This window comes from Agelaius tricolor, unplaced genomic scaffold, assembly GCF_023055355.1.
Source record: "Agelaius tricolor isolate 1412-34295 unplaced genomic scaffold, bAgeTri1.0.p SCAF_20, whole genome shotgun sequence".
Lineage (NCBI taxonomy): Eukaryota > Metazoa > Chordata > Aves > Passeriformes > Icteridae > Agelaius > Agelaius tricolor.
Genome location: NW_027269280.1, coordinates 5,393,893 through 5,415,034, shown reverse-complemented (window position 1 = coordinate 5,415,034; position 21,142 = coordinate 5,393,893). Strand labels below are relative to the sequence as shown.

The 21,142-nt window shown below is 42.3% G+C and overlaps 3 protein-coding genes and 1 long non-coding RNA gene across 6 annotated transcripts in view; 2 read left to right on the top strand and 2 right to left on the bottom strand.

Moving 5' to 3' along the window:
• Positions 1 to 71: 71 nt before the first annotated feature.
• On the bottom strand, positions 72 to 3,776 carry HSCB (HscB mitochondrial iron-sulfur cluster cochaperone). Of its 2 annotated transcripts, XM_071445291.1 has the most exons (6): positions 3,552 to 3,776; positions 3,389 to 3,485; positions 2,911 to 3,000; positions 2,309 to 2,453; positions 1,389 to 1,436; positions 72 to 232 (listed from the first exon to the last, which is right to left on the bottom strand). In XM_071445291.1, exons 1-6 carry the CDS (start codon positions 3,749 to 3,751, stop codon positions 141 to 143), a joined length of 672 nt encoding a protein of 223 aa, XP_071301392.1. In that variant the 5' UTR covers positions 3,752 to 3,776; the 3' UTR covers positions 72 to 140. The 2 variants fall into 2 exon arrangements, with proteins under 2 accessions (XP_071301392.1, XP_071301393.1); XM_071445292.1 differs by lacking the exon at positions 2,911 to 3,000.
• Positions 3,777 to 3,832: 56 nt separating this feature from the next.
• On the top strand, positions 3,833 to 15,905 carry CHEK2 (checkpoint kinase 2). The gene is made up of 15 exons (XM_071445287.1): positions 3,833 to 4,167; positions 5,114 to 5,365; positions 5,879 to 6,003; positions 6,264 to 6,411; positions 7,165 to 7,255; positions 7,363 to 7,471; positions 8,490 to 8,543; positions 9,086 to 9,147; positions 9,635 to 9,734; positions 10,179 to 10,265; positions 10,962 to 11,125; positions 11,337 to 11,452; positions 12,790 to 12,875; positions 14,992 to 15,072; positions 15,674 to 15,905. The coding sequence occupies exons 2-15, from the start codon at positions 5,119 to 5,121 to the stop codon at positions 15,767 to 15,769; spliced, it is 1,566 nt and encodes a 521-aa protein (XP_071301388.1). The 5' UTR covers positions 3,833 to 4,167; positions 5,114 to 5,118; the 3' UTR covers positions 15,770 to 15,905.
• Positions 7,156 to 15,689, bottom strand: LOC139598659 (uncharacterized). Its single transcript, XR_011681971.1, has 3 exons — positions 15,635 to 15,689; positions 14,659 to 14,701; positions 7,156 to 7,209 (listed from the first exon to the last, which is right to left on the bottom strand). It is a non-coding gene; the product is annotated as an uncharacterized lncRNA (long non-coding RNA).
• Positions 15,906 to 18,022: 2,117 nt separating the features above from the next.
• TTC28 (tetratricopeptide repeat domain 28) overlaps positions 18,023 to 21,142 on the top strand; it is a 109,392-nt gene continuing 106,272 nt past the window's right edge. For both annotated transcript variants that reach the window (XM_071445283.1, XM_071445281.1), the window contains exon 1: positions 18,023 to 18,127. In XM_071445283.1, the coding sequence (XP_071301384.1) occupies positions 18,044 to 18,127 (84 nt within the window). In that variant the 5' untranslated portion in view covers positions 18,023 to 18,043. The remainder of the gene's footprint in view (positions 18,128 to 21,142) is intronic.

The following is a 21,142-nucleotide window of genomic DNA, read 5'->3' as shown; positions in this document are numbered from 1 at the left end:
TTTTCTATTTATTTTCCTCCTCTCAGAATTAAAGCTTTTAATGGAAGTATAGGAAACAAACACCCTTGATCTGATTTTGCTAATAAAACCATTTGTTTAATTGAAAATAACACTAACTTTTAATAGCTAAGAAGGCAACATCAGGAAGGGATCTTCTTGGCCTTTAATTTATCTTCTAAGTTGGCAAAATACTTCATTTTTCCTAGCAGCTTCTTGGCTTCTTGAAGATCATCTGAAATGAAATAAAACATTACTGGTTTACAGAAGGAAAGGTGAATTTGCATTTTCAAAATGAATCTCAAGATTGCAGTGACAGCACCTGTTTTAGTACCAAGAGTTGTGACCTGCAAGGACTCAGACTCTATTAAAACCATGCTGCCTATTGTTTTAACCCCAGTTGGTCTGGGAACATCTCAACTCAAATGTTCCACAAAACCTGTAACAATGAACAATTTGGAAAAGAAATGTGGATGAATGCCCTTCAATGACTCCTGTAAAATGGCTGCAGTATTGATCTACCCACTAGGCAAGACAAATGTTTTTGTTTAAAATGTGTATAAATAGACCAACTGACATAACTGAAAAATGCAAATAGGAGGAGTCTGGTCTGGACAGTGCCAATTCCAAAACTCATATTGAAACAATTGTTGCTCAAGGGGAGGGTGGTTTATGACCTCCAGACAAAGGCAACACAATCCTTCTCATGGCACAGAGTAACAGAATGTAACTCCTCATGGGTAGGGACAGCCAGCACCACTGTGATGTTTACAGTTCCACACACCCCGACCAAAGTGCAGCATTCTGGACCTGGCACACAAACACAAAGGTTTTTTCCCAGCTTCAGAAGCTCAGGAATGGTTCAAGCCTGTGCCTATCCACTGGCTGTAGAATAAAGTTACATTGATTATTGCACAGCAAGTCCCCAAAACGTTATGCTGAACAGGCCTTTACTTGCCACACAGCAGCTGTGGCTTTCACTGCAAAGAAAGCACTCACTGCTCTGCTGCAGCTCCAGGACTGCAGAACAACATCCCCCAAATTCGAGTGTGAAACCTCAGAACATGTCTAAGATCAGGACTGTCCTTCCCAGCATTCTGGGAAACACACAAACAATTTCTTAGCATCTACATTCCCACTGAAAATGATATTTAGATGCAAGATGAATGGAACTTTTGTACTGGATTTTGCTTTTAATGTGAGGTCCTGAATTTCCCAAATCAGCAGGAATGTCAGTTTAGAAGTACTTATTCTAAATACCTAACAAAGAACCCTTGTCAATGCAGTATTTCTATTCCATAGCTCAGGAAATATTTGCCAGTAAGAAAATGTGGAGTTTTAAGCATTTGACAGGTATGTATGGCAGCTAAAAACTTCATAAAATCAGGTACCTCTTTCAAAAGCTGCAGTCACCTCTCTGGTCAGTTCTTCTTGTTTAACTGCAAAACAAATGATTTCATTTACTTTTTGTTATACTTAGGATATTTGATACCACTACATTCTGACTGCCTGTGGTGGGAAAGTTCATTACTAATTTCAGCCTTCGGGAGCCAAGCGAGTTTTTCATTATAATGCTGTCAATGTTGTTTTAATTCTCATTTCAAACATGTATTTCTTTATTTAAACAAGTATACTGAGACAGCAATTCCAATGCACACCAGTGGTCACTAATTTCCCAGCAATCTAACTTATTTTTGGTGCATCAGTTTATCCTGCTACAGTTGACTTTCTCCTGTGCTACTCAGTTTTTTTTTCCTAGTTATTGTAATTGCTTTTAGCACATAGCTGTTATTGAAAAAACTTAAATATATCAGTAAACCAAATGTTTTTGGTATCACCAACAATATAAAAAGAAAGTTGCTTGTGTAAAGGGAATAACCACTTAATATAATGGCTGCCAGATGAAGAAGGTGAAAGAACTACAATGCCTTTATAAATAACATTATTTAGTGTGGTCAGACAAGCATTTTAATCAACTTCATTCTGACAGTTTTTTTTTTTGAACAATTGACTAACCTGATGAAGGTTGAGTAAATTCCTTTTTATTGTCTATATAAATTTATTTTGACATCAGAATAGGTTCTGTTATACAAATGTATCACATCAAGACAGATGTGATGCATAAATAGGTAAAGACAACATTGGAAAAGAGGTGAAAAGGGCAGAAGCTCCTGCATTGAGTCAATTCCAGACTAACACAAATTGAAGACATTATAAGAAATATACCAACACAGTTTAAAGCTTTCACACTCATGTATTACACAAGATTCAGTATACTAGTTCTGTACAAATTCCTCAAGTCATAACCTACCTTTAATTGAAGTTTCAACTTCTTCAAGGTTATCCTTGTTTTTGGACTCTGCTAATTTCTCATTAATTTCCATGATTTCCGTAAGGAACGCTGAGTCTCCATCACAGTCTGTCTCTTTTGCTGGCTCCACTCCACTCAGCTCCAGCTGGCAGAGGAAATGGGAATTTGAAAATAAATATTCCCACATCCATTCCTATGGAAATTATTTTCTTTAATATTAAGTCTCTCAGTGGGGCATACTCAGATTCATATTTGATAAACCTACAGTGCTTTGAGTCACTCTGAAAATTAACTCCATACATAGGCTGACCATAAACCAAAAAAAACATAAAAAAGGCTGCCATGGGCCAGACTGAAATTCTGAATGAGCAGCCATAGCCAAACACCACGTGTCATGTGAAATTACTGTAAGATGAGTAATAAATGAGATAATATGCTGATTAATTTGTGGACAAACTTGGTTCTGGTCTCCCTTTAATCTCTGGTGATCCTCTTCAGGGGAATTAGCACAAATTAGCACATTAAGGACTGAATCGAGGGTGGGATCCCTACCAGCCCCAGGGTGAGTCACAGAACACTGCAATACCTAGCGGGGACCTTACTAGATAGAGGCCTCGGCTCAGAGGGTTCAGCAGAGTCTGGTAGGCCTTGTTGATCAGGGAAGAGTGTTGCTCAGAGTAGTACTGCTCTTTCTGCAAACGGATGGCAAATAACGGAAGCTAATTACAAGTGGCGAAATACGCTTTGTTACATGCGGAACAGCAGCGTCCCCACAGCAGTCCGTGTGTGAAACGGAGAAGGCTCCGTGGACCTGGCAGCTGTGGCACTGCGCTCAGCTAAGGCCTGACGAACCGCAGCGGCCCCGCATCGTCCGCCTCCTCCGCAAATCCACGGCAGAGCCTCTCTGAGCACCGAAACACAAACACAGGCGAATCCCCTCACTCCCCGAGCGGGAGAGACGTGGGGACTCCACACTGCGACCCCGCCACGCAGCCGAAGGCTAAAGGCGAGTTCGTCCGGCGCTCACCGAGCCCCGCGGGCCCCTCCCGGCCCGGCTCCCCCGCCCGGCCCGGGGCTCACCGGCGGCCTCTTGCCGAAGCGGTCGGGGTGCACGGCGCGCTGCAGGCTCCGGAACCGCCGCTGCAGCTGCCCCGGGTCGATGCGGAAGGAGCGGTCGCTGCAGGACACAGGGCGGGTGAGACCCGCGGCCGGCCGGGCTCGCGGCCGCCCCGCCCACACTCACCAGTCCATCAGGCGGAAAAGGTCAGGCCGCGGCGCCGGCGGCTGCAGAGCCTGGCAGCCGGGGCAGAAGTGGGGCGGCCCATCGCTGCTGGGGAGCGGAGCGCCGCAGCTCCAGCACGGCGGCCCCGGGGCGCGGCCCAGCGCGGCCCCACGGAGCGCCAGGCGCGCCCATCCGAGCCGCGGCCGCAGCGCCGCCCGCATCGCGCCCCGCTCCCGGCGGCCCCCGCGCGGGCCGCCCGCTCATTGGCTGCGCTCGGGGCGCGCGCGCGGCGCGCACGGCGGCCCCGGCCCGACGGCGCGAGCCCCGCGAGCCCCGCGAGCCGTGAGTTCGGGTCCCGCTCCGGCCCTGCCCCGCTCCCCGCCCCGCGCTCCTCTCCCGGCCCGGCGCCGCCGCGGGCTGCGAGCCCCGCTTCTCCCGGGACACACACGCCGGGCGCGGGGCCGCAGTGCTCCGTGGGGACGGCGGGGCCGCTGGTGCCGGTGCCGGTGTCGGTGTCGGTCCGGAGCAGCAGAGCTCCGGCGGGCAGGGCCGCACGGTGCGAAGCGGCCGCTGGGGCCCGGCTCCGCCGTCTGAGCGTTCAGAGGGAGGGTCAGGTTGGACACGAGGGAAAGCGCTGGTATGGAAAGGGCTGCACGGGTCAGAGGTGGGGTCGCCATCCCTAGAGGGTCCCGCAGCCGTGTGGGTGTGGGAGCAGGGGACAGGGGCACGGTGGCATTGGCAGTGCGGGGGGACTCGGTGGCCTCTGTGTTTTCCAGCCCGAATGGCTCCGTGATTCTGTTCTGTCTGCGGGCGGAGCTCTGGGCCTCGCCTGTGTTTGTAAACACCCGTAAGGAACGGGACGGGTGAGGGAACTTGGGAGCTGTCGTGGTTTTATGGCTTGTAATGAAATGTAGCAAAGCGGTAAGGAGAAGTATACATTAAACTCTATGGCAAGAGCTAAAAACCCCATAAACAGGTGGTAAGGTTGGAAGGTTCGTGAGCACTGCTGTGCTGGAGGAAGCTGGCTAGAGGGGGGCCTGGGGTAGCATTTAAGTAAAGAAGGAGGCACCGCAGGCTGTGAATTTCCGGGCTGTTTCCTGCATTGAGTCAGTGTGAAAATTAACCGGCAGCTGCCGGGGCAGTGTCTGAATCTGGCAAGGTTTTGTACACTTATTATGTACAGGTGTGATAAATCTCTCGGAGGCTTTCCAGAAAACCTATGTGATTTTACGGTTCTTACTCCTTTCGGTTTTCTCTTTGTGTCGGGGACCAGCCGTGGTCCCTTGCTCGGTGCGGGGATGCTCTGTCAGAGCGCAGCCGATGCCTGAAATCCGGGAATTAATCAGGGCTAGTTCTGCTTTAGAACCAGCAGAGGCCGCCCCTCGTTGCCTTTTAAAAGGAAAACCATCCTGGTTTGCACACTTCCTGGGAATTTACGTGTAACCCAGACATGCACGCTTTGGTTGTAAGTTTTACTTCTTTGAGGCTGGGAATGGATTTGGACATTATTAGTGCAGTGTGTGAGTGTTTGCCAGTTTTACTTTGCTGTAGTAATTGTGGTTTTTCAACATTCTCTTTTAAAGCCAACATGTCTCGAGAGACTGGAAGTGAAGCACAGCAGTCTCAGAGTGCCCAGCAGCCTCAGAGTGGTACCAGTTCTTCCAGTGGCTCACAGAGCACCAGTCAGTCTTCCTTAAGTTCTGGGACTCTCAGTTCCTTGGATACGGTTCCCACTCAGGAGCTTCCCTCCATCCCTGAGGACCAGGAGTCTGAAGAGCTGGTTCCTCAGCCTTGGGGCCGACTCTTTGCACTTGGAAAAGGTTTCAGCAACTGTGGTAGGTGCATACTGTAATAAATCTCTTGGTTTCTTTGTAGGATCTCAGAAAAGTTCTGAGCAGCTTGCTGAAGAGCAGTGTCTTTTCATTTTCAAGTTAGGTACAAGCAAATTTAGGTATGGAACTTTTTGCTATAATGTTTTATTCCATGCTACATCCCAGTGTTTACACTGAGTTCTCAGATACACAGCTGCCACAGACTTACAGAAATTCTGGGGTGTTCATATTCTTTGTTACATGCTTAATTAAAAAAATTATAATTTATTTTATTTAGTTATATGTCTCTATATTGCTGACAGTGAACTAAAAATACCACTGCTGAAGAGGGTAAAATTATTAAAGCATTTGACAAGGTGTGGTGCTTTGTATGAGTTAAGACAAACTTGATTCTATGGGAAGAATCTTGTCTCTGTTATCCTATCCATTACCATTTGGGGTCATTCTGTGGTGCCATAGTTATTAACTTCCTGCAACATCCTCTCTCTCTCTGCTGTACCTTCCCCTCCTCTGCAGACTGTGTCAATGAGGAGTACTGGTTTGGGAGGGACAAAAGCTGTGATTACAGTTTTTCTAAGCTGGGATTGTCTGAGACTGGCTTCTACCAAAACTATAGCAAGAAGCACTTCCGAATTTTCAGGGTAAGTGCTAAAAATATTAACTCTGTCTATTTTGGTGTAATTCAGAAAGACACTTTGGGGCAGAAATCCTAAAGAAATCAGAGTATCTTCAGGGTTGACTCCTTTAACGTGACTTTTGGCAATACCCCATTTATATGGCTTATGAAATAAACTTAGTCTCATTTCTTGAGTCAACAATAGTAAATTTTTAGTGTATCATGTCTTTATTGTAACGTCATTTGTTCTTTACTGTCATCTTCCCCATTTTTTTTCTCTTTGAGGAAATGGGTCCAAGAAATTCCTATGTTGCCTACATTGAAGACCACAGTGCAAATGGGACATTTGTTAATAGAGAGCTCGTTGGAAGAGGGAGGAGGCTTCCACTGACACACAACTCTGAAATTGCATTGTCTGTACAGACCAATAAGGGTAAAATGTGCTTTAACTTTAGTAGATTTTTCATGTATTGACCAAGAGGTTGTTTCTGCATTGATTTGAGTCTGTTTCTTGGGAGCTGAGCTGCTTTGTGAGCACATCTCATTAATAGGTGTTTTAGTACTCACATAAAAATTATTCATGTCAACCCTAGGAAAAAATCTGAAAAAGAAAACTTAAAGAAATCTGTATCAGGCAGTGCCTTACTAGAGTATAAACTTTTATAGGTTTTCTCCTGTTTTTGAAACCCTTTTGGGCTTCAGTAGCTGTGCATATGATGGTGGGAACAGGGGAAACAGGCTATTCAAGAAAAGTTGAAAAAAAAAAAAACCCAGATACCTAACCTGCATAATACCTGCATAATAAATAGAAAATCCTCTTAAAAACAAACAAGGCTGGGCTTTTGTTTCTTTGTCTTTGATTTTCCACTAAGATGCTGTCTTCTTGATTATTACTTCTCTCTGATCTTTGCTGGAACATTGAAATTTTTGCTCCTTTTGTCCTTAAATGTAATTAATTACTTAAAGACTGTTGTGAATTTAATCCCAAAATGTAATTTTTTAGCAATAAGATCGCCTTGCTAATCCATAGCTGGTATAATTTATAGCATATATTTAGTTTTTCCTCTAGCAGGCAGTATTTTCTCAGTTATATTGTTGACTATAAAAGCTCACAAAACATAGCTGTTTGTTATAATAAAAAATTTAAACCTAATAATAGGAAAATTATGTCCACTTGTCTTCCCAGTGTTTGTATTTTCTGATCTTACGGTGGATGATCAGATGATGTTTCCTAAAGAATTCAGAGAGAAATACATTATGTCAAAGACTTTGGGAAGGTAAGCATCCTTATTCAGAAAGTTAGAAAGCAGCCAGCTCCAAATTATGCTTTCATTTGCCTGCACTTGTTACGCAGATTTTTGACAGAGCTGTGCTCTTGTTGTAGTGGTGCCTGTGGAGAAGTCAAACTGGCATTTGAGAAGAGCACCTGTAACAAAGTTGCAGTGAAAATCATCAATAAACGGAAGTTTGTGGCAAGTGGCCTGAGTGAAGAAGTAAGTATTTTTGACTGTCTGTCTGTCTTGGCCACCTTGCAGTGGTCCTGGAATATTTGCTGACTTCTCAGACTCCTCAGCTATCTTTAAATGAGGATTTTCTTACTTAATGTCTTCAGTATTTCATTTTAAAATGCTTTTTGAACTTGTATATTGTACAAAATTCTTGGTTTTATTCCTTGACCACAATGCCCTTTTTTTCATCATTTAGTGCTGTTAATGGGATGTGTACAATGGGTGGAGTGGAGTCTTGCAGGGTTTGGTTTATGTCCTAAAATGCATCAGGTAGACACAAAATAACCAGCACAGTCTTGACCATAAATGTACCAACTAAGCTAATTTTGTTGAATGCTTCATTGTAATACATTTTAAGAAAATTGTATGAAGCCTTTAGGGAAGGTCTAATGGCAGAAGCCAGAATTTGGAGAAGTACAAAGACAACTGGCTCAAGATGCTGTTGAGAATTATAATTACTGATGCATGGCATTCTACAAAACAGGCACAGGAGTATATCTGGAATGTTGTGTATGGGTTGTGTGTTCCAAGATGATTGATTTGGATTGGAAGAAGAGCAAAAAAATCCCTGCTGAGCTGATTTCATTAGTTGAGCCTAAGCCACGGGTTAGAGAATCTGTTTATGTTAACTTGCAAAATAGTAGCATGTAATTTTAGGTTGGCCCATCTGCAAAGCATCTTGGAGGGAGAAAAGCTGTTTAAATACAAGTATATAAGCAAAAAGAATTTTATTTTTTTTAATTTGGAAGCTGGTTGGGGATTTCTAACCTGCAGTGAAATTTCATGTCTGGAGGAAGATATTGCTCCAGATAGTGACAGCACTCTGTTTATTTAATTCACTGAAAGTATCTGATAATTTTATGAAAAAAATTATATGTTATGGTCACTTAGAGTAGCAAAAGGCACGGAATTATGTCTTTCCTGGTACTGTCTCTTATTTCTCATATGTCTTATTCCAGAACAGCTCTGTCTTACCCAATATGGTATTTGATTCTTTTAATAGAACCCAGGTTTAAATATCAATACAGAAATTGAAATTTTGAAGAAAATAGATCATGTGAGTATTACTGTACATTTTTATTATTTTTTGCTCTCTCCTGTATGTACTTGTTTAGTTTACTGACCTTAGTGTATTAATAAAAGAGCAATTTTATCCATTCAGAAATGTGTTAAAGGAGATATATAATTTCCCTTGTAAATTATTGAATGGGTCTTTCTTTATTCTTTTAAGTGTATTATATCCAACAGATTTGAGATTTTAAAGCTTTGGATAACTTAGATATAAATTTGAGAAGAAACATCACAGGAGAAGTTTTAACTGCGTGCAGAAATTTTTATTTGATGCAAATTTTTGTAAATGCTGCAAATTGACTAAATGTAAAGACTAGTTTTCACTGGCAATTTATTGAATTTGTATCCTCTCTTTCCTCTCCATGTAAAATAGATAAAATGTTGAGGGTGTGGTCTGGGGTGCTTGCAAGTCCCTTGTGTTAAGTGTCAGCTTAAGTGACCTGGTTTGAAATACTGAAATAAGAACTTTAGGATTAATTTTTACAAATTATTCTATTTTGTGTGTCTCTGTGTTTCCTTTTCTGTTAGCCTTGCTTAATCAAGATTAAAAACTTCTTTGAAGCAGACGATTACTACATTGTTTTGGAACTGTAAGTAACCTGTTTGAAAGTAAATGCATAACATGAAATGCTTTTTTGATAACCACAATGAACTGTGGAGGTTTTGCTTTTCTTATTTTGTTTTCCTTTTGCTGGCCTCTACTTTCTTCTAAAACCTTTGTAAGATTAGGAGCTAGGATAACCAGGAGAAATCATCCTTTATTCTTTGTAGGCACTCAGGGCTTGGGTATTGTTTGCTCTGCTGCTGTTGTGGATTGCTGCTTTTATTTTATTTTTTTATTTTTGAGCTCATAAGAGGGGGCTGATCAAAAATCATGTAACAGCTGCCAGTGAAGACTCAAGAAATTGACCTTAACTCAGCCATGCATGTGCTGTGTTTAGGATGTTGTTCACTCATTTTCAGATATATATTCTTTCCCTGTAGCCAGAATAGCCAAATGTTTTGGTCTTAGTCTTGTCTAATGAGATGAATCTTTTGGAAGTTATATGTTGGTTTGTTAGCCTGCATTTGTTTTAGGATGGAAGGAGGAGAATTGTATGACAGAGTGTCAAGGCCAATCAAGATGAAAGAAGAAATCTGCAAGTTGTACTTTTATCAGATGCTGCTGGCAGTAAAGGTACATCATTGTGAATTCTACCCAAAAAAAGTCACTAAGATGAGTTTTTCTGTCACTTGTCATTGCTGAAACCCATGTAAGCAATCAGCACAGTGTTCTGAACAAGTTGGTTTAACAAGAGAGAGACAGAAAAGCAGAATTCCTACAAAGGTGACACAGAACATGGGTCTGCACACTATGCTTGCATGAGATTTGACATTTGAAGCATAATGATTTCTAAGGTGCTTTTTTTGTTTCTTTGTGATGGTGTTTTGGTGTGGGTTTTTTTGTTTTATTTTGTTTTTTTAAGGGACAGTCCCATGTTAGGAAGCTTTAAACGTTTGCCCTCCTCTTACACAGCCATTTCAGTTATCCTGCCATTGCCATGAGAAAAAATGGAAAGCTTACATTTTAAAATAAGTTAATAATCTGTTTTTCCTTAATTACCCATCTGTATGTATTTAGTATCTTCATGACAATGGAATTATACACCGAGATCTAAAGCCAGAAAATGTGCTACTTTCATCTACTGAAGAAACATGTCTTGTAAAGGTAAGGAAAACTACATTTCTTGTTAATGGAGAAATTTGGGAGTGTTCCTTCACATTCTTCTTGATATTTCATTAAACACAGCCAAAAAGATATTATGGAATTATTCATACAAACCATGAAGTAACTTAAAACATAGACCTTTTTTTTTAATAATTGTAATTTTACTTTTATGGATATTTCAACCCATACACTACATATCTATTTTCAAATGTCAATTATTTTTCCCCAATGAAATCTAAATTCTTGAATTACAGACAGTATTCCCACAAATGTCCAGGCTGTGTGGTGACAGTGATTTTTTTTCTTTTGGTTTTTTTTGGGGGGGGGGAATTAGGGTTGTATATTTTCTTTTGTGTTGAGAAAGCATTGACTATATTTGCATGCTGAAATGCTTATTTTTCACAAAAACTCTTCTAATAGGCTACAATACCTTTAATCTGTAGTTGTCCATTTATATCCATATCTTAGAGTATTTTTGCTAGTGTAAAGTGTGATCCTTTGTCATATTTCTCCCTCTTCCTCCTCTCCCATTCTCACTTAATAATGTTTGGGGTGACTTTTATTCATAGTCATGTACTGGAACTGGCTTGGAAGGAAGAAACTTAATGGTACCTCCTGATGTATGTCTACAATATGATGTGTTCTAGTACACTCCATCCTAATATGTAATGTGGTGTTACCATTTTTAAATGCAAGATTACAGATTTTGGACAATCCAAGATTCTTGGAGAAGCTTCTCTTATGAAAACATTATGTGGTACTCCCATGTATCTTGCTCCTGAGGTTCTAAATTCACTTGGGACTGCTGGATACAGCCGAGCTGTGGACTGCTGGAGTTTAGGAGTTATTCTTTTTGTATGGTAAGATATTGTGGAGATGTACCTGCACTGGGCAGTCTTTGACATACATGGCTTGAGACTTGGCAACTTCAGTGTCTATATGAGGAAGTGAAAGTTTAAAAGTCTACAAGTATAAAAACACTACCATAGCAGATGCCTTAAAATGTGTGATTTCAGTGTTTCATTTGGTATGAGAAATTCAGTGCTATTTAACTTCTTTTCTTTTATACAGCTTGTGTGGATATCCACCATTCAATGAGCAAAACACTCAGCTCTCTCTGAGGGATCAAATCACTCGTGGAAAATACACATTTATTCCAAAAGAGTGGAAGCATGTGTCAGACATGGGTATGACTCCAGCACAGTGGGTATCTACCACTAATATCTAGTGGTAATATCTACCACTAATATCTAATATCTACCTCTTTTCTTGTAGTTTTTGTTTTCCTTTATCCTCCTTTCAGCTGCATGGCACACTGTGTGTTAATATGTTTAATTTTTAAGCTAATATATTAAATATATTTTTTGAAGTTCATAGTTGAAGCATTAAAAAGAGAACATACTTTATTATTGAAGAGATTTCTTAGTAGTATTTAGCATAATTAACCACACAAGTATAGAGTTTGTGGGCACATACATCTATTTCTCCTCTTTTCACTTTCTCTTCTGACTTTATCAAGCTGGTCTACAGACTTTGCCTAAAGATTCTTCAAGTGTTGAACCAAAAATACCAGGAATTTAAGGAATACGAGTTAGAATTCTAAAAACCAAACGTTCCAAGAGAGTCCTTTCATGGTGCTAGTCTTTGAGCTGAAAGAGTCAGTCACATTTGAGGAATCATCTGTTATGTTTGGCCCACTGTAAGTGAAGTAGTCTGTGAAACTGAGTTTTTGCATAGCAAACTAAAATGATAATTACTGTCTGTGTGCTTTTAGTTTTTCAGGACATTTTATATGCACAAAATAATTGTAGGATTTACCTTGGACACTTCTTTGTATGTGCAGAGGAGTTTCTAATAAATTATGTGGTCATCCTTTGTCTAATAAACTTATCAAATGTAATGCCTTCCTGGATAGCTTGGAGCTTATTCAATAATAAATCAGACATTCACGAGAATGTACAATCTTAACATAATTTCCATAGTCCTACTTGTATGTATTCAGAATAATCTGATCAAATGAAAAGTAAATCTTGCTGAAATTCCTTTATGGGAGATTTGGAGTAATAAAATACAACATAAATGCCATATTTTTCACAGTGTCTACTAAGCAGCTTCCTAAGAAGATGAAACTTTATGTTAAACATACATGTGTATGTCCTGTCTCTTCTCTCCCACTTTCCCAGATGGATAATCTGCTTTCTAAGACACTGTAAACCAGGATAAATTAAGCTGTCTTTGCTTTTCCACAGAAATACTGAAGCTTTTAGTGAAATGCTGAGCCTCCTGTGCATGCTCAGAACATAAACTGTGTATATGCTAAATTTATCTCTGGGTAATTCTGGTATCCTGAGAATTGCTGAGTTCTGTATATGTGAAAGATGGTTGCAGTCTGCAGCCCTTCCCTGCACTTGTGTGCATTGCTCTGAAGGGGTGTAAGGCACATTGTCACAGAGTTTTGGTGTAGGCATATTTCAGGTAATGATTGTATTGATCACAGGCCAACCAGCTCATTTTATTGTCTTAGCTCTGGATCTGGTGAAGAAGCTGCTAGTGGTGGATCCAAGCAAACGTCTTACCACAGAGGAGGCCTTAGAGCATCCTTGGCTGCAGGTAGGAATTGGGTTTTAAGTGAAAGCTGAGTTGTTTGAGGGATAACTTGTTCATATCTTGTGTTTTCAAAGATTTAGTCCCTGTAGAGACTGCAAAAGCAGCATGGAGTAGTCTCCTGAGTACCTTCTGTCAGTACAATAAGCAGCTTCTGCATCCCTTCTGAGACACCTCTTCCCAGAACTCTTTCACATGTGAGATCAAGATGTGTTTTTTAGAGCCCAGGTCTGAGTGTGGTTCTAGGATGGACCTCTCCTTCTGAGCATTGGAACAGAGCCCCATCTCCTCAGATGTTTGTGTGGGCAGGCAGTGCAGTTTGTTTCTGGCAAGCATCCAATACTAGTTTGTTTTTACTCTGCTCTGTAGGAATTAATGTCCCTGGTTTGGGAACCCTCTGAGTAGGAAGTGATGGTTTCCCTGCCTCCTGTTACAGTCTAGGTTTGAGAGGGATAGTCTTTAGGTGGTCTTTTCTTAATTTTGGCAGAGGTACCCACTCAACCTATGAGCTTTATTGCATATTTTTGCTTGAAGAGGCTGAAAAATGTCACCCAGCCTACATCTGAGCCATGCAACAGGTTCTGTTTATTCACACCAAACACAAGGCTATTCCTGTTCCCCTGCTGGGAACAGCAGAATTTCAGATGCTTTGGTAAAGAGCATAAGAAATGGGGGAAGCAAGGGAGTATCCCTCAGTGCTCAACAGCTGATGGTGTTCTGAGACAAAAAAACATGTGTGGATTACTCTTTAAAGTAATTAACTTGTCTTGATTATGCTCCTGGGCATCAGGAAGCATTTCCTGACATTCATGGGTTTTACTAACTGTAGTTTTGTGTGTAACATCTACAGTGAGTTAATCGGATATAGATTCTAACATTTGAATTACAAATCTGAGCAGAAGAATTACTCAGAAATATGCAACACTGATTTTAAAAATTGCTGATATGTATAAGGGGGAAGGGGAAATAGATGACTGATTTAGATGAGCTAAGAATTTAAGATATTTCAGTATATATATTCAAATTGTTATTAACTTGATTATATTTTCCATGTAAGGATATCTCTTACTGTTAAGTTTAATTTTGAAGACAGGACAGAAGGTTCCAGAAAACATCACAGCCATAAATCCAGATGTCATCTAGCACTCAGCTGCTGTTCTTTGAGCTGTTTCCCTGCAGGGGCTGTTATTAAGAGTGCCAGGTGCTCATAGGTGATGTACACTGCCTGCTTGGAAGGCCAGCATGCTCAGCTTAGGGTATCACACATCTCATAGCACCCAAAGAGCTCCCCAGTCCTGTTCCTGTGAGCAGTGAGGAGTTACTGGCTCCTCTCTCCCTCTTGTGTTGTCTGGAAGTATCGACTTAACAAGTCAGCAGGAGAAACTCCATTGTCTCTGTGCCCAGCTGATGCCTGTTAGACCTCTGGTCGTTTTGGGGGCACTAGGAAATTTCTAAATTTTTTACTAGAAATAAGCATGTTCTGCAGATTTATTTAAACTAGTAGTGCTTTCAAATTAGTGTTTTCAAGACAAGTTGTTTACTCCATTCTTTGCTCAAATCTAGAACTTTAAAACTTGTTGAGCTGTGTAAACCTAAGTACTGCTCAGTGGAAATGTCTTCTTACCTGTATTTACTTAATAAAACATTTTCTAAAGGCATATAAACAATTATTGCTGTTTCTGCCTCTGAAATCTTCACTGAAGTCTTTTGAATGGTACAAGATTAGTTTGGTTGCATGCTGAAGAAAAACCATAGGTCTTTGTTACATCAATGGAAAAATATTTCTTACCTTATCCATCAATTCAAATGTAGCCACAATCAAATCAGGTGAACTGGAAAAAAAAACCAAGTCAAAATTCTATATAAAATTAAATGGATATTTGAGTAAAATCCTTTTTGTAGCACTTAGGAATAGTTAAATAAAAAAAGGAGACACTGCAATACTCCATTGCCTTCACCTAAAAAACTCAGTTAAAACAGCTGAAACCCTTAGGACCTCAATGATCTTTATTTCTAATTGTCTCTAGCACTGAATGTCTCATTCACTTCTCTTTGATTTTCCCAATCTTTGCTTTCCCCTTAAATATTCTATATTCTACTTAGATGCTGGGATTTTTTGCAGGATGAGGATATGAAAACTACATTTGAACAGCTACTTGCTCAGACACGTACCAATATGAGCCCACCAGAAACATCAAAAATGGTATGTGCTGTAGATATTTGAAGATTCATATTTGATGGACAGAGAAACTAGATTTTGAAGTAACCTTTAATAAGAAAATCAGTTAATTTTGAGACTTTAGAGAAATGTACCCTTGGGCTGTATGTGGCAGCCTGCTGGTTAGTTCTGTTTCCTGAACAATGGATTTCCATGTTTTGTCAACACTTTGTGTTGACAAAATGTTTAAATGTACAGAAAAGTGTTTAAATGTATAGAAACACTTGCTAGGCTTTAAAGGATTATTCCTATCTTTAGAATAAAATTGTTGGATGTATTTTTTTAATGGATTCAAGTCACTAATGTTTAGTATTGAAGTAAAAATTCTCCTGCTGGTGCAAGGTTAGGACAGCATTGTGCCATTCATCACCAGATGCTAATTAGGAAAATTGTAAACAGTGGCTGTTTCAAGCTGGGAGCAATGTCTTAGATGAGAACCATCAAATATAATTAGATGGATCTTGGGAGAGAGACATGGGTTAGTTTTTGGTCACACTGTCCAACACCTCTGGTTCTGGAGCAAGCAGAAAGTCAGGTTCTGCCTTACCTGGTTTCCTGGAGCCATCCTCCTGTGTTTTTCTTCCAGCCAACCACAACAAGAAAGCGTCCCCATGACAATGAGGAAGACAATGGCTCTGCTAAACGTGCTGTTCCTTCTACCTCCTATCAGAAAATGAGGTGAAAAGCAAAAGAAAATGACTTTGTTAATGACAGCTTTTTTATGGAGAGCGGAATTTTTTATTAAGAAAAATCTTAATAATGGAATAAACGGTTGAAGATGTATAATTTTCAAATAAAAGTAACTTTGTAAGACTGAAGTGACTGCTGTGAATGCATGAGAATCTGCACAATTAGTTCATGTTCTAGTCCATCCAGCTGACTCAAGGAAAGTATCAGAAAAACTCCTGAACTAAGTTACTAACACTTTTTTAGGCTAGCTTCATCCCCACCTACATTCTCTGTTTCTTCTTTTCCAATTTCTAGGTTAGGCATGGAAATAATGCTTAGTCCTAAGAGATGAAGAAGGAATACTAAACTTGCTGGGTTTTTGCCTGAGACACAGCATTACCTGACACAATGCTGCCCACAGACTTCTGAGGACACTCAGACTATTCAGTTGAGATGTAAAACTTCTGATGGACCTTGAGGTGCTCTGGGCTTCAGGTAAAGCTCCCCAGTAAATGCTGGACTGGCAGAATCACAGCATTGTGCACTGGGATGGGGCTGGTTGGTTTCCAAAGCAACAATTACCATGTGCATGGTGTTTTAACATGTGTGTACCATGTTTATTTCCCAGAGGAGGGATGAGTAAGAGGAAACATGATAACAAGAGATGAAGATGTATAAATTCCTGTCAGGGAAGAACTAGGAATTGGGCTGAGAGGAAAAACTTGCTTGCCTGTTAGGTGAAGATTCTGAACTGTGTGCCTCTTATTAAAGGATTACTGATTATTATCATTACTGACTGAGAGAACAGTTTAGTAACTCTGTTCTCCAACATGCATCTTCTGGTTAAAGGCATCTAAGATTGTTGATTTGTAAAGAATAAAACCTAATGCATTATGGAATAAACCCATGTCAGCTAGGAATTAAGATATTCATGATTCACTTTCCTGTGTGTGCCCATTGCAGAGATCTTGTGTGTTTTGATATATTTGATATTAACCAATGTTAATGATAAAATGCTGATTCTTGTACATTGATACCTTTCTTAATGGATTGGATGGAGAAACATCTGTGGGCATCTGGATGGAAACAAAACCACTGATTCCAGTCCACTCCAGATGCAGTGGGGTGATGGAACAAAGGTGTGTGTCTATGTTTGGGTGCAAATCTGTTGGTGGCACATCCTCAGGGAGTTCTGGTGCTTGCTGTAGCTCATTTGAAGTAGAAGGGAACACTCAGCTGCCATTTGCTACATAAAAGAATCACAGATGCAGTGTGTTTGGGCCAGATTTGTGTCCTGGTATACTGCAAAAGTTGATACCTTTGGGCTTTGGTTACCAGTCGCTTTTAAAAGATACAGTTACCTGCATCATGGCTGATGAGAAGGTAATTCCCTAGCTCTGACTTACATTGTCAATTTGTTAATGGATAGAAAACTTCTATAATTTATTCTTCCATGATTTTTTACATCCCACAGTTGTTAGGTAATCAGTAACTGCTTTGTTTGGGTCCTTTCCCTGGGTCCTGACTAACACCTGCTTTCCAATGATGTCCTAAATTTGATCTCACTCATTTGAGGGCAGACCTTTGGGCTGCTGGCCATGTGTTCCTCATTTGATTGCAGAAAGCTTTCTGAAGTTTCACATTTTTTTCTGTGGAAGAGTAAGTTTCGCTAAGGTGAAGCGGCATCCAATTTTCACATAGGTAAGAAATTATTTATCACTTATCTGCAGCACAAGAGTCTTCAGCATATTGCATTTTGCCTGTTCATTTCAAGAGGCAGGATGGGTCACAGCAGTTGGAAGTTGGGTTAACCAAAGTGCTGAGGCTCGCTGTGCCTGGTCAGTGCGGTGTCGTTAGTGACCAGCATCACCACCAACATCACCACCTGCGGTCCGTGTGGGCCCCGCTTACTCTCGAGCTCCGGCTGCCGCTGCTTTTGGCCGCCGGTCCCCCACCCGTACGGCGACAGAGCCGTATCCTCCGTGAGGACGGAGCCCGTCCGTGTTGGCGGAGAGGCGAGCGCTGCTCCCGCCGGAGCCCGTAGAGGAGCGGCCGGGCCGGGGCAGCCCGGGCGGCAGCCGCAGGACGTCCGGCGCGGGCCCGGAGCCGTCGGGCGGGGGTGCCCGGGGTCCGGGCGGAGCCCAGCCCCGGGGCGGGGCCGGGGCACTGCGGGTCCCACTCAGCCGGGCCCGGAACGTGGCGCCGGGGGCCGGAGTGGGATCGGCCTGGCGGGGGCGGCGGCGGCCCCGGCCCCCTCAGGAGAAGGAGGAGGAGGAGGAGCAGCGCGATGGAGCAACAGGCGCCGCCGCCCCCGCCGGGGGCCGTGGCGGTGGGCCGGGCTCGGCGGGAGCAGGACGCGGAGCCTCCCCGGGTGAGTTGCCGCCGGACGGACAGCGCTGGAGCGGCCGGGGAGGCGGCAAGGAGCCGCCGGGCCGGGCCGGACGCGGGCGGCGGGGGAAGCTGCGGGGCGCGGGCTGGCGGCTGTCCCGCCGCGGAGCGGGACGGGGCTCGGCGGGGGCGCAGGCCCGGTGGCCCGAGGCGCGGTGAGGGGCCGGGCGGCCGTGGGGCAGCTCCTACCGGAGCTCCGGGGCCGCCAGGCCGAGCGCTCGGCTCCCTTCGCCCTGGGCACGCTGGGGTGCCGCGAGTGACCCCGCTGCCTGGGGGTCCCGCCGCAGTCCCGGCCGGGTCCCGGCCGTGAGGAGCGGCGGAGGGCCCGGGCCCGGCCCCGGAGCGGGGTCTGTGCGCCCCGAACGCCGCCGGCCGCCGCTAGCTGGAGCGGGACCCTCGCGAGCACAGAGCTCGGATGTCGGCATGGGCATTGTGCTCGCTCTGGCGCCCCCGTAAACAAACTCGAATCTCGTTAAAATGTGCAAAGTTTGGAGGTGAGCGTGTCAGGTGTACTTGGCAGCGCTGCAGAGCTCCTTACCCTGCTCCAGTGGTACAGAAAGTTCTTGTGAACTTGGTTATGAGGGCTTTGTCACTGGCAGAGCTTAGAAGCCGGAGATTGGATTCAGTCAGCGCGCCAGGGGTGACAGCAGATGTCACCGATTTGTCACCGATGTGGCTCTGCCCGTGCCTGAGCACGGAGTGGCGATCAGCGATGCTGCTCCGGGCAGCAGCTTGCGCTCCCCGAGCTCGGTGTTGCAGCCCCAGGGATGCCCTTGGCTGTCGCCAGTGAATTTAGAGTTGAAATCCAGAGAGCCGGGTGCCTGTGCCTTCTTGTCCTCCTCTTCTCTTCTGGAGTTGTTCATAATTTTAGTGCCTTTCCTTTTCCTTGGAGGTTTTTACAATCTTAGATAATATCTCTCCTGCGCTTTCTTCTGGTGTGGAACAAGAGCTCTTCAGGTGCTAATGGAGCCCTTTATAGGCTCTTTGAAATGGATATGTGGCAAATGGATAAATTCCTAAACGGATGAGTGGATGTGCCTTGAACGTTGCCCTAACAGGTGTTCCTCGAGTGAGCGAGGTTACTGTTCATGCCTGGTTTTTGCTGGATTACTGGTCCATCACTCCCTTGTTGCTGCCTTTGGCTCATAGACAGATCAGAAGGAAAGGTCTGTTTCCTCACTGATAGTTTGTGATTTAATTTTATATTTATATATATAATCACCGTTAACAATAACTAGTTTTAAAAATTATGTATGAACCAAAAAGTACTGTTTAAATTTAACTATGGATTAATTACAATTACAATTATTAGCAACATGTTATTACAATTACAGTTGTAATTATTACAATTTTTAGCAATATGTAGGATGCCTTAAATTAGGGTGGATCTAACTGCTGTAGCAAGTGCAGATCTCTCTAAGCTCAGTATTGGAAGCTCACAAGTTTTTTCCATTTTTAAAAAATTTTTAAAGTAAAACCATTTTCTATAGAAAATTTTGTTTGAGCTCCAGTTAAGAAAAAAATCTGTTTCTTTCCTGTTGATAAGTTCATATCATCCTGTGGTGGCTTAAGCCTCCAGTTCTGGTGGTCTTTCATTTCTTTCCACACTATTTCTGTTGAAATTCTGCTCTATTTAGGGGAAGGTTGGCAAGGTTTTGTATCTCTTCAGGAGTGTAGTGCAGCCTGGCTGAAGTGCTGGCTGCTGGGAGGTATCAGAGACACACTTCGTTTGCTTTATTTGTTCTTGGGCTCTCGTTGAAGCCAATTTCTATTGCAGAAAAACAGTAATACCCCAGAATATGCAGAGAAATCATAAAACCATTTTACAGTTTAAAGTATAAGTTGTGTAGAAGTTTTCTTAGAAAGGGAAGCTTAGTTACAGATTTAAGGTGATTTTGGAAACCTGTATTTAGCCTAAGTTACTGTCACTCTTTTTTTTCAGAATCCATTAGGAATGCCAATTTTTCTGCTTGCCTCTTTTTGGTTTTTTTCCTCTTCCTGTTGCTTCAAGAAGTATCTTGAGCTATTTATATAATTTAATAAATAGAAACATTTTATATAAATTAAAATTATATAGATTAAATATAAAAATTCTACATATCATACTTACAGTATCTTTTTTAATATTATAAAGAATTTTTTTAAAAACACGTTTTAACTGTGGACTTGCCATCCAAGAGATCATCTGTATAAGGCATACTTATTTGCATTACATAGCATTAAATAAGAGGAATTACATACAAATCAAAAAGCTTTGAGGTGTAACATTGGTGTTTTGATAAAACATTTACTTTTGTACCACATTGTTTTCTTTCATCCTCTTGGAGCAGAATGTGGAATTGCTGTTGTCTTTTCTCATTCTTACTGGAATTCACTGGGAATCTGTTCCCTATGGCTGTTCAGACACATCTCTCAGTGTGTATGGGCACTTCTTGTATTTGATGGATGTTCCGTAGAGAGGATTAAGTTTAACAACCTTGATCAGTGAAGACAAAACTTCTCGTAAGAGAAGTTTTGCTGTATATTCAAGTTCCTGTTTGCTTTGGAGGTGGTTGGGAGTTAATTTCGTCTTGAAAAAGACCAAGGAAGGTTGTGTGTGTTTTAACACTCCACTTGCATGGCCTGCAGGGTTGAATCCTGAGCACCTTCTGCCAGAGGAGACTTTCTCACAAGTGAAGGAAATTTGTTGCTGAGTCTGATCTGAAGCAGATATTGTGGAAGCTTCTGTCTGACATGACACTAAGAGCTGATTTCTGCTGTCTTATGCTGGCTTGGAGAAGTAGTGTTGAGAAGCTCATGCCATCCTCTAATTTGTGAGAAATATATGAGCTTCTAACTCAGACTTTCTCACTAAATCCTCTTCTGCACTTCATTAGAACCTTATTTGTTCTGCTGCACTAAGAAACTTCTTCTTTAGCATTGGTTTAGAACATGCAAACACCTTCTGTAGCAAAATGTTAGGCAGCCCAAAAATGTGCATTACCATCACCTTCCACTG